Raw genomic sequence first — 13,437 nt, forward strand, 5'->3', positions numbered from 1 at the left:
ATCCTCTCACCCCTACTGGGAAATCCCAAGGGTTTTAGGAGCTCTATGCCAAGAACCAGGGACAAAGACCAAATATATATTTCTTACCCTGTCACAATATCACATAGGCATTTCTTGTTTTATTTTTTCAAGATGATACCTTTTAGAGCTTGGGTTGTCAGCTAAACTTTAATGCATGTGGTAAGTAAAACAAAGATTTTTTTTCATATTTTGTTTATTTTTTGTCTTATTTTATTGGTGTTCTAAGAATGTTACAGAACACCAAGACAAGGAACAATTGAACACAAATTGTCTTAAAAGGCATTTTCTAACCAAGTGTTACAGAGGCGAGCATTCCCAGCAATGGTATTGGTTACAGGACCATGTGCTCCTGTCTGGACAAGTCTGTCCTTTGGCGCACAACGGCCTTCTCTGCTGTTGCCGCCTGAGAGCCTGAAATCCCCAGAAAATCAAGAAGATGTTGACTCATCACCAGCACCTGACCTGTCCAGAGTAGGAACATGCCCCCTCCTCTCCCCCCAACACCAGCAGAACACCAGTCCCCAACACATGAAGCATGCTCGTGGGTTATCTGGAGGCTGGTTTCACACAACACTGCTATTAATAAGATAATTGTTACATTTCTCTCTCTGACATGAATAATTTACTTGTGACAACTCTCCCTGAAATCTCATAAGAAAATACAACAACCCTTTCCATTTTATTTTAAGAAAGTTTTAGGGGGTTTGTTGTGTGTTTTTTTAGAAGCAGCAAAAAATAAAGAGGAATCAAGTGTTGTGGGATATATTCATTTAACAAATGTAGATTCAGGATCTCTTTCAGATGGCCCTGCCTGGAACCCCTTGGTGTCAGCACTCATTGAGCAACCTTGAAGCCCTGTCTTTAATGAAGACCCCTTACTCCCCTTATCACCTGGAGATGGGCTCACTCGGAATACCTGGTGCAGATGCTGGTCCCCATGAGATCCCCAGCCAACAAACTGATATTCTCAAGGCTGGGATGGGGTGGGGTCCTAAGACTCCCTCCCTCTCACCTATAGATTATGAGCAGAAGGGGAAATTGACACAAGGGGCTGATGGCCAGAAGAGGAATCAGGGCATCAGCTCCTCACTGGGCTAGGGCTGCCCCCAGAAAACAGGATGAGAGGACATGGCGTGGGCTGAGGGTGCAGTGGGGCTTTTCCCTCTCCGTTCTAGGCCTTGAGACTCACCCACCCAGAGGGCTGCAGGCCCACAGGCCCACCCCAGACTCCCATCTCTGCACAGGGGCAGAGGAAAAACAACAGACAGCACTTCCTCCTAAGAGGCCCTGAGCAGTAGTGTTACTGATTGAAAACAAGAAGGAGGAGAAGTGGTAGCAGTCCCTGCACCAGAGCCAGGGAATTTTCCCGATACAAGCAGAGCCCTGAAGCCGTGGCCCCACCCAATGGCACAGTCACAGACAGTGGCTCTCCAGCTTCCCCATGGCTTAGGTAAGTTCGTACATCAGATTGTCTGATTATAGAGACTCTATTCAAATTGCTTGACATGGCTATAACATTTTATTAAACACTAGAGGCCTGGTGCACGAAATTAGTGCACTGGGGGTGGGGTCCCTCAGCCCAGTCTGTGCTCTCTCACAGTCCAGGAGCCCTGCGATCGATCACCCCGCAGAGGAAGGCCCCACCCACCCACCCACCGTAGCGCCACAGGCCAGGTAGCCTGGGCCTTCCTCTGGGGGGCGATCATGGGGCGATGGCCGGGCCCCCACCAGCCTTGGCTGGCCTGGCACCAGTGGGTGTCATAGCATGGTCATCTGGACAGTTGTTCCGCTGTTTGGCTGATGGGTCAATTTGCATATTATGCTTTTATTACTATAGATAATATGCAAATACTGTTGTGTGTTCTACAAAGCTGAGTAGAGACCCTGCCCTAGGGGTGCCTACAGTAAAAATCTGTCTTCTTTTTATTTCCCTTAGCTGAAATTAAGTGCATGGTCTAGAGAAACATAATTCTTTTTTTTTTTTAATCCTCACCCAAGGATATGTTTTTTCATTGATTTGAAAGATAGAAGGAGAGAGAGAGAAACATCGATTGGTTGCCTCTCATATGTGCCCCTACCAGGGATCAAACTGCAACCTTTTGGTATACAGGATGATGCTTCAACCAACTGGGCCGTCCAGCCAAGAGGAGAAACATAGTTCTTGAGAAGTTACCATAATTTATCCATCTGGAGGTGATATTTTCACCTCCAAATGAAGAGTATATAAAGAGTATTTCTTTACAATTAAGTAGAGCTGCATCAAATGATGGCAGATATGAGTTCACTTTCTCTGGAAAATTTTAAAGGAAGTCTTAATGAATGGCAACCAACTGGAATTAAAACTTGATTGATCAGTTACGGTGAGAAATAGGAATAAAGTAAGAGTATAGCACAAAAGTTCATGCCAAGAAGAAACCTAAAACTATTGACGAAAAGATAGGAAATGTAAAACATTTTCAATCAATACTGATTTGAGCATATGAATAAATGTTTGGCTAATGCATTTTACCAGTTGTAATTTCGTTTTGAACTGCCATAAGATGCTATAAGACCACTGGGAATAAATTGGGGGGGAAAAGCCTAAATCAAAAAAAAATCATTTTTATGGCATTTGCACTGGAATTATTTCTAGAATAATGCAGTTTTACAGCTATAATTCAAACTAGGTTTTAGTCTATTGGTTTAACTGCAGCATATCTAAAATTTAGAAGTTTTTATAGCCCTCAATCCCACATAATGGTGGTTAAAAACCTTAGAGAAAATTCAATTATTGTAGAGAAGAGTTTTGTTCCTTTTTTTTCTTCAAGATGGACTTCATATGGAGACCTGCTTCCACATGTCTCACCCCACGTCTGTAAAAATGGAGCACTATAGAGGGACATGCAGATTATTAAATATGGCTTATGAACATAGGAAAGAATTTTATTCTCTAAGAGACCAATTTTTGCTCAGGTAAAATATATCCTGATGCTGGCATAACTTTAAATATATCACATGACAAAGCAATTGCACCAATTTCTATAAGTACACGTGGCATCAGAAAGAATCCAGAAAGGCCTCCATAATGCTGAGGGCTAGAGGTCTCATGTTTCATCTTAAACTAGAAAAGAGAAAGTGCACTAGGTCTTTAAGGTGCTGGCACATCAGCTACCTGGCAGCTGTTTTGAGGGGCACCTGCTGCCCTAGGTGCGCAGCCGACTGCAGCGATAGTGTAGTGCCCTTTGTCTTCCTCTCTCCACCCACTGACTTAATTAAAGCCTTTTCTCCAAGCCATAACTTTCTCTTGAAGAGGGGCACAGTAGGAAATGGAGTGGATGGTGGGGTAAAGGGTGGAGTTCAAATTTAGACTTCAAATTTAGACAATACTTAATCCAAATCTCTCAGTTGGGTCCAAAAAAAATGAGGTCCAAAGAAATTAAGAGGCTTGCCCAAGATCAGAGAGCTAATTCTTGGTGACCTACCTAGAACCAAGCCTCCCGATTCCTGGTCTGTGGCAGCTTCTCCTACAAGGGGCCTCTCTCCTGGGAGTGATGACCCCTTATCACACCCATCTCTCCTCCAGGTCATAGATGTCTGTGAGTGGCTGAACTGGCAGGACTCACAAGAGGACCTGGCCATCATTTCTGAAGGTGGATCATGGGCTCAGGGCTGCATTTGCACTCCGCTGTGGAGGAGATTTTTATTTGCAGATTCTGTTGAGAAGCAGGTTCAAGTGTGTTACATTTATTAATGTCTGTCTTGAGGCCTCTGCACACAGTGCTTTATCAATACACATACATTATGCATCGCGCCTGGTGTGTGACCTGGTGTGTCAAGAAGAACCACGGGCTGCAGCAGCTCAGCAGATAGTTTCAGTGTCTGTGAACCTCCCAGACAATGACCTGTAGCCTTCAATTGCAGTCTTCCCATTCCTACAGTGAGACAATACTAAAGGGATTATTTCAAAACCAAATATTTAGGGAAGGATATAGAAAATATAAAATATACAACAGATTTGTTTAACCTATTAACAAAGTCAACTTCCTTCTTGGAGTTAGGATTTGGAGCACAGGGAATGTACATTTATGCATATTAGTGTTGTGCCAAGAGCCTTGATTTATTTCAAAACCATGAAGATTCCATTACCCTTGGCAAATTTTAGAAATTGTCTTTAAGGGAATCACTTGTTTGCAACTCTATCGAATGATGCTCTATCTTGTCTCTGTGTCTGTGTCTGTGTGTGTGTGTGTGTGTGTGGTGTGTAGTGTCTGTGTGTGTTTTGATTTAGTCTTACAGCTTCTCATATTCACTAATTATTTTTATTAGCTTAGTTTCATAAGTATTTAAAGAGATTTATAAAGTAAGTCAAATCCATTTTATGTTTAAGGGGTGCTTTGTTTTTTCAGAACTAAATAATGGTTTTTTAAACTTATACTAGAAATTAGTATTAACAGTATAAATACAGAAATTGTATTAATAGTATAAAGGGGAGAGTAATTGTAACAGAAATTTGTTTTCATTCCACTAAAATCATTATGTAAAATGAACTCTATTCCACCACCCATCTCTAGCAGAATACTATGAGCTAGAGCAGTAGGACAGAGCTACCTATGATCCTGTGAGACTTCCACTGGATTTCTCTTCTCCCGGCCCCCTCCCCGGCTCACCATAGTGCTAGTTTCCTTTCAGATTCTAAGAGCTGCCCTGTGGAATGATAATGGTGGCTGCTAGATGCAGATCCAGTTGCTATTACAGTCACTCGCACTCATGGCTACAGAATTGGGGCCTTGCTTCTCTACGTCCAGACAGCATTCTTTCTCCATGGTCAGAAAATTTTGTCTGTGATGGCTCAGTATCTCAGATACATGGATCTGAAAAGGATAAATGCGCTTTTGAGTTCCTTGGTTCCCCTTTTTATACCCTTGATAAGCATTTATTTCTAGTTCCTGGGATCAAGAAACTGACGAATTAACTTTATCAAATTGCTGGTGCTACAAAATGTATGGGAACCTGGCAATGGTGGGAACCCAATGACTATCCTATCGGGCTAGTCATCCCAGGAGGAGAGACTTTCATAAAGACAATATTAGGCATCAGACTTTGTCTTCTCTTTTGACTCCTAATCAGAAAGGGCTAAAACTTTGCCCACTGGACACAGTGCATGATGATTCAAGCTATACATTTCTTAAATATATTTTTATTGATTTCAGAGAGGAAGGGAGAAGGAGAGAGAGATAGAAACATCAATGACAGAGAATCATTGATCGGTTGCCTCCTGCATGCCCCCCACTGGGGACTGAGCCCGGAACCCTCGCATGTGCCCCTGACCGAATCGAACCCGGGACCCTTCAGTCCGCAGGTTGATGCTCTATCCACTGAGCAAACCGGCCAGGGCTCAAGCTATACATTTTTATTAATTATCTGCTGAGTACTATTGCTTCTCCAGAAGCCTGACCTAAAATTATTAAGAATAATATACACCATCATGAAATAGCACTGATGTCTGCTAAGTATTTGTTTAGAACATTTCCAAGATTTCGGGAAAGAATCTGCACCTTTATGATGAAGGCCCTTTAGGAGTCTTTTCCAGAAAAATATTTTCTCATTCTTAAGTGGCTGCCAGCACCCAGCTCTTTTCTCATTTTCCCTGTTGGAGACTTTAGGATGGGAAGAAGAATATTTCTATATCCTTGATGAAAACAGTTCTGAGAGTGAGTTGACTGAGACAGGTTGTAATTTCGTACCATTGCTAAGGAATCGCTAAGCAAATATTACAAACATAAAGGGGAAAACACTCATTCCCCTTCCAACAAAGGGGGAAAAAAAGTTAGCTCCCTGTATGCGAGAAATAAAAGGCAGGTGGAATTATCCTCCCCATGCTTGTGTTCTAAATAGGGTTTGCCTTTTTTGGTTTGGTTTCATTTCATTTTGTTTCAGATAAAAAAAAAAGAGGGGGGGGGGAGAAGTTCTGGTTAAGAGGAAAGGCAAGGAGCACACTGAGTCCTGTCTTCCTTTGATAATGTTCCAGGCAGAGGCACAGGCCCACGGGAGCCTCTCAGGGGTGTGTGTGTGTGTGTGTGTGTGTGTGTGTGTGTGTGTGTATGTGTGTGTGTGTGTGTAGGGGCGGGTGGATGCCACAATGGCCTGATCCTCACGCAAAGCCAGAGCAAAGAACCCTCTTAGGCTTTATAGTGAGAAAAAAAAAGCAGTTTTCTCTCTGAACAGCAACACAAAATGAAAGACCTCTATGTGTCCTTGAGGTCCTACCTGTGAAGATACAAAGATGTAAGAGATCCGGCCCCTACCTGCAGGAAATTACCATCCACTGGGACACACATAAGTTATTCCCCACGGGAAAGCTAGGCAGTGACAGAGGCCAATACCCTCCTCTACATGGCCATTGCCAAGTCACAGTCCTCTCACGGAGAATGCTTACAAAAACCTCATCTTAGCAGTAGAATAGCCGAAGAGTGTAGAGCCCGGAGACTTCAGGTTTCAAGCGTGTTTCAATAATACGGTTCTCACATTGGAGATCCCTTTGCTTCCATATTGTAGGCCACTAGCTGGGAAAATCTACCTTAAAGATTAACTATAACTGTTCCTTATCCTTAGTTGATCTAATACTGTTTACCCAGCTGGCTTCTAACGCTGAAGATCAAATTGATTTCCAAGCCTGAAGAGAAAATTCCTTTTGAACACTCTGGATTCTTACCTTGAGCTTCCCAAGTCAGATGCTTAAGTTTCAGAAACATTTGGGGGATGTTGAGATATTTCCATGTCTTCAAAGGCCTTCTGGCAACTGGCTGTCCCCCTTCTGGCCACTTGATATTTTTCTCCACTGCAATCACAAGTGGGCCACTCCCATGGTAGACAAAACAACTAATTGAAAGGATAGCTTTCATTTGCCCCTTAGGAAAGTTCTAGAATTCACCAAATTCCATCAGTTCAATAAGAAGAAGAAGAAAAAAAGCATATGTCATTACATAAATGAATCGCCTCACAAAAACATGATACAGATTGACTATATTTCTCTGATAAATTTCCCCATCATCTTACATTTTTCAAAGTTGAGAGAAAAGCCTTCATTAAATTTCTTCCCTTGTTCATTTAATTTGACCTGAAATTTAAATGCCATGGTTTTCTTAGGAACCATTGCATCCTGAAAGTTTTATGGCCAGTTTCCAACTACACACTCAAGCTTATCTGTGAACATTGTCTTAAAATGGTATTGAAGTAGAACTTAGAAACTGAGGTCCTAGTGTTTTTATAATAAGGACTTATTAGCAAAGAAATGAAAAAGATAAGGAAATAAAGTTTTGACTGTGAAACTGAGTACACTGTTTCATATGAACCAGACCTCTGAAATGTGTTATGTAAGTAGCTGAGCATGCTGGTGTCTCTTGAAATTTGCTGAGAATAAATTTGAAATCACATTTCCATGGAAATAATTGCCTATCGTCCAGAGCAATGGTTCCTAGCTTTTTCAAAGATCCCCTTTGAATACCAAAAAATTTAGTGAGAACTCCTACATAATTGGAAAAATGCACAATATCCACAGAGAGAGAGAACCACACATCCTTGCATTAATTCCGCAGTCCCCCAGGAGTCTGGGTCCTACCAGCTGGCTTCCATGGATGCTGTGTTGCAAAGCCACAAAATTACCCAGAAAAGACTGCTCTGTGCAAACATCTCAGGAGTGCTCACTGCTCACATTAACACTTCACTGTGTCTACGGTAGATCTGCCTGTAGCAGAAAACAAATGTTCTCCATTTTTTCTTTTAATTTTAATAAGTAGTTGTATTGATGTTTTACACCTCCTAAGTTGCCTTTCTAGTATTCTCTAATTAAATCTAAAAACTGTTCACCACTTCTCAAGCACAGGGTGGCATTGTGAGGACCCAAAGAATTCATGAAGGACCTTTCTATATGCAAATAATAAATGTGATAACTTATCATTCTCACCATCGGGTGATTATCCACATAAATCTTACCTGTGCCATTGAGAGCTGCGTTAAATCATCCCGCCAGTCCATTGCATTGTGGGTGATAAGCCAGGACTTTACATATTTAACCCGCTGCACTTTCACAGGAAATTCACACCCCCGTGGGTCTGCAAGAATCTCTGAAAGAAATTCAGGCCGAAAATGAACCATACCAACCCTCACCCTGCTCATGGGCATAAGAATGCAGTCACACTGCTTCCCGATTTCGCAAAAGTTACCTCTACAATGAATGTTGGCCCTTTTGAGAAGAATTTCCTAATTTCCACACTCTCCAGGAGACCTTCCCCGTGATGGGTAAGAAATTCTGTGGGCTCTTGTTTAGAAAGTCATCTTTCCCAGCCTCTGGCCTGCCTCACAATCTATATGTTTTACATGTGCCTTTAGGTCACAGAATCTTAGACATTATTTGGGTGGCATAAATTCAGGGGATTCATAAACTTGGATGGGAGGGAAAATTACGTCCTCATTTTCACTAACCTCTAACAGAAATTTAGCATTTCCTTCAAATGTGAGTGCAGGCAACAAACCATAGTCTCAGAGACTTTATGGCCAAGAGGAATCATAGGTATTTTCATATCACATTAAGGTTGTGCAGATATCTCAAAATATTTACTCTCATCACTATTTCAAAATTCAGGTAGCTGTTAGACCTGCCATGAGAGGCTTGAGCTTGCTTTTAATATGGTAATAAAGAAGGCTGCCTATTGCTAAATCACCAATTATACGTGTGTGTGCGCGCGCGCGTATTTGGTAATTATATTTTAACAAAATTGGTTTTCTTTATAATCCTATGTATTTTATTTTATGCATTAAAAATGTGATTTGAAGAAATGTCCACAATTCTCTTTAATATGCCACACACGGACAAATAACATGTATAAGGTACTCATTAACTAAAGTACTGTTAAGTGCTTTCCATATGTTAATCATCACAATGACCCTAATTACCCTCATTTTACTAATGGGGAAACTGAGCCTGAGAGTGTTAAGGGACTTTCAAGGTAATGTAAGTGCTAGAGCCAAGATTTAAATCAGGCAGTCAGACTCCTCTCAGCACCTTGAGATCTACCTGTCTAGCCAGCTACCACCAGGCAGCATGGAGGCTGATGAGACTACTCCACATCATACTAAGCAAAAGTAATGCACAAAGCTTTGGTTTCCTCATCTTGTAAAGGAAGGACAGAAAAGACCTACCTTGCAGGGCTGAAAATTAAATTACATGTATAGTGTGAAGTGTGTCCACTGCATAAATTCCAAAAATGGTAGTTTTTTATTTTTGCAGTTATTTTTATGAAGGTAGACACAAAATATGGACAAAGATGAAGCAGAGGGTGAAAAACAATCTTTTGGGAGTCAGGAAATGAGCAGAAAGCCATGGTCCAAGTGGAATAGAGGTCAAGCAATCCAAGTGACATTTGCAGTGACTTACCGAACACCTCCAACCCCATAAGATTTAAAAGTATACCAATTGCCTCTTTTTCCCCAAAAACTTGCCCCTGCTCGTATATTTCCTTACTTGGCAACAGTTGCTACATTCGACTTCTTGCACCTTCTTTCTTGCCCCACTCATCGAATCTCACCCACAAACCCTGCCTACCTGCCTCAGAAATATCTCTTACAATTCCAAATATGACTCAAGTACTGAATTTAATCCTTTTCAAAACTAGCACCGGATGACCAAAGAAAATCTATATCAATGCTGGAAAGTTGGAAATATTGAAAATAACATTCAAATGATATTCAAAAATTTTCCACACACTGTAGTGAAGTGAGACAGGCTAAAGAATAGGATACTCTGTCCCACAATGGCTAAATGCAAGGGGAGCCCACCTGGGAAAAGTGGAAACAGGGGCAGGGAGACCCAGCTAAGCCCCACCAGCAACTCCCGGCTTGGAGAGCATAAGGGATATATGTATGTTTGCCTACCTCACTTTCTTCTTTGGGGGAACTGTACTCCCTCCACAGGAGCCCCCAAATGTAGAACCTGCCACACCCTAACCAGAGAGTTGAGTGTGTGACCAAATTTGGTCAAACAAACTTTCCTGGGAATTTAACCTTGATGGAGACATGCAGGAAAAGAGAGTTTGACTTGAATCATAGGATTTATAGCCACACCCTAGAGAGGTAGTCCAGCTCTTATTTCTAAGATCTGCAGAACTGAAACACATCCTGTCCTTCCTGGGCCCAGTGGCTCTTTCTTCCGCTGATTCTATAAAATATTCCAGTGTTTCTTGTATTGCTATGCTTCAAAACATATACATACACTACATATGTGCTTTTACATGGACCAATATTTTATAATCAAGGTTAAAGAATAAAAGAGCAAAAACAAAAGGGAATTCCTAAAAAATGGTTTGTTTAAAAGCAGTGGGGTAGGACTTATTGCAGACTCAAACGAGAGGGATTAAGTATGTGCTAATTCTGCTAAGGAAAATAGAAAACATTAAAATGCTTGAGAGTTAAAGAAGTGTAAAATCGACCCAAATGGTGTGGATCAGTGGTTGAGCATCGACCTATGAATCAGGAGGTCATAGTTGAATTCCCAGTCAGGGCACATGCCCGGGTTGTAGGCTCAATCCCCAGTGTGGAACGTGCAGGAGGCAGCCAATCAATGATTCTCTCTCATCCTTGATGTTTCTATCTCTCTTTCCCTCTCTCTTCCTCTTTGAAATCAATAAAAAAATATTTTTTTTTAAAAAGTGTAAAGTCTAACCAAGTTGGAAAGGAAGTTAATGACCACAATCTCAGTAAGGCTGGGGGTTTTGCTCAACTCACAGTTAATAATTGGTTAGAGTTAATTCGAACCCTTAGGACATTGGCTGTAAGACCATCCCATTAGAAGGGTGTGGTCTATAGGAGTTTCTAAAGTCCCCGGATGGATGACTATAAAAAGGCTCCATTTGTCCATCTGAAACACAAGAAGACCTGAGCATCCAGGGCATGGATCCCAGGCAAAATTTCCTCAAAGAGAAGCAATATTTTTTTACTTAGATGGGGACCCCAACATACCTGGAACAGTATATCACTCAGCTCAGGCTGTCATAACAAAATACCATAGGCTGGGTGGCGTAAACAACTGAAATTTATTTCTCACAGTTCTTGGGGGTGAAAGTCCAGGATCAAGCAGCCAACATGGTCTGATTCTGGTGAAGACCCCCTTCCTGCCTCACAGACAGTGCCCTCTCACTGCACCCTCACATGGACAGAGAGAGGAAGGAAGCTCTCAGCTGCCTCTTCTTACAAGGGCACCATTCCCATTATAGGGGCCCCACCCTCATGATCCCATCTAAACCTAGTCATGTCCCAAGGCCTCACCTCCTAACACAATCACACTTCAATTAGAACGTCAATGTATGAATTTGGGAGGTGGGGACACAACTCGGTACATTAGCAAATGCTGAAACTACTTTTTTTGGTAGCATTTAACCCTTGGAACATGTTAACATGTTATCATCTATTTTAAATTACTTTCACATAAACATACAATGCATGATATGTTGGTTGAAGTTACATGTTAGGCACAGGCAGTGGCCTCATGGAGAACACCAGCCTGTGGTCAGCATTCTCACCAGCAAATCCACACACCAAGACATCTACAGCAAGAGCCGCAGCCACCCAAATCTCCACCAAGTCTGGCCTGTGGATAATGTCATCTCTCCCTCAATGAACCTTCTGTGCAATGTGGTCAGATCACCCACAAGATGGAGAACTGGGATGTCACTGGGCTCACAGACTTGCTAAGGAGTTTGTTTAATAACATCTGTAGTGGGGAGGGGAGGGGGACACAGTCTGGTTTGAGACTGCTTTCTCTATGACCTGCTTCAGCCATCACCATGCACCTCAAAGAACCCAAGAGTTTCTGACAATTGAATAGCCCACTTCCCAGCAGGTTAGAATATCCATGCTTGTGTTATACTGAGGAGCAACCTGTATGTGCTTGGTATTTGAATTGTTTTTGGATAATTTGGTCTATCAGAATGAGCAGATTAGCTTGGTGATTTCATTTAAATGTGTGATTTATTTTAGTCTCGGGATTTTAAGCTGAAAAGTTTAAGAGAATTTGGCTAGATTTGTAAACAGCATTGGGATGCTTAAGATAACTTGAGATTTACTATAACCATAAGTTTAATTTATCACATTAGCTATGGAGGAGAAATCAAATATATCATATTTATAAATGCAGTAAAAATGTTTAAAGGAATTTAATTAACCAAGTTGTAAGTGGGGCTGATTATTTAAGGTAGTTTTGTCTGTTCAACTGGAAAAAGCACCCTTGAATAGGATTGTTAAAATTCACTGGATTTATTTAAAAATAAGATTTATAATTGGGGCTTATAGACTTAAGAGAAACAATACTTTTACATTTTGTATTTGAATACATTGAATATTAATATAAAATCTCAAATAGATATGTCATTCCTTTTAGGAGGAAAAAAAGCCACCTTAAAGACCAAAATAACTTAGATCAACAAATCAGAACTTATGACTCATTATTAAGTGAGATATTGTTCCCACAGAAGGAATCAGCTTTCTAGAAATTTTGTTGTCCAACTTTTTGATGATGCAACCCAAATAGTAAAACACTCTTGAGAATGTGTCCCTAATCTCTGCATATTTATTGCCACAACATGGAGGGCGCTGCAAGGCACTGCCTGGTTGCCCAGTAGCTGGGAGTGCTGTGGGCAGACAGCCCTTGGTGGTCAGTCTCTTGAGGGCGGCCTCAGCTGCACAGAGCTGCCTGGCTGACTGGACACCTCTCCTCAGAACAGCCCCCATGAAGAGACTTTCCCATGAAGGTGTATAAAGCCCTGGCCAGCTCTGGACAACTCTGAGGGGTCATCCTCGTCCCCGAGCTCCACATGGAGTCAGCTGAGGCCATCACTCAGTCTGCATCACAGCTTGACCCGTCTCTCTGCCCGATCCTGCTTCCTCTCACAGAGGCCAATGCCCAGGACTCTCCCAAATAAACATCCTGCAGGCTCAGCTCCTTCCCAGAGTCTGCTTCCGGGAAAGCCAACCCATAACACAAACTGTGTGCACAAGCTCCTCAGTCACTTTGTTAATCACAAGACAAATTTAATATCCTTGTGATTTTAATACAGGAAACAGGAGTGAGAACAGAATACTGGTGAGCCATAAAGAATGGATAATTGAGAGATTACTTACTATATAGTCTGTAACTTACAGGAAGATACTTCGTTAGAGGCTAGAGAACATGCTGTATTTCACTCTAAGACTTTTTTTTCACATATTACCGTCTCTGACTTTGCTCCTGACCAAGCGGCAGTCCTTTCGTCATGGTCATTGCCTGAGCAATTTTTGGTCATTAGCGCAGGGGGTGTTAGAAATAACTTTTTTATTGGTGAAGTGCATGATTTCAAGTTCTGTGAATTGGCTAGAAATATTTCCCAGACACCCCTGCCCAGGCATGAG

General features: G+C 41.7%; 1 protein-coding gene across 1 annotated transcript in view; it reads right to left on the reverse strand.

The window, feature by feature from the left end:
- Window positions 1-8,041: 8,041 nt before the first annotated feature.
- The window catches only part of FAM173B (family with sequence similarity 173 member B), a 136,858-nt gene continuing 131,462 nt past the window's right edge, over window positions 8,042-13,437 (reverse strand). The window contains exon 5 of the mRNA XM_023759385.1: window positions 8,042-8,123. Within this exon, the coding sequence (XP_023615153.1) occupies window positions 8,085-8,123 (39 nt within the window). The 3' untranslated portion in view covers window positions 8,042-8,084. The remainder of the gene's footprint in view (window positions 8,124-13,437) is intronic.

This window comes from Myotis lucifugus, unplaced genomic scaffold (genome assembly GCF_000147115.1).
Source record: "Myotis lucifugus unplaced genomic scaffold, Myoluc2.0 scaffold_153, whole genome shotgun sequence".
Lineage (NCBI taxonomy): Eukaryota > Metazoa > Chordata > Mammalia > Chiroptera > Vespertilionidae > Myotis > Myotis lucifugus.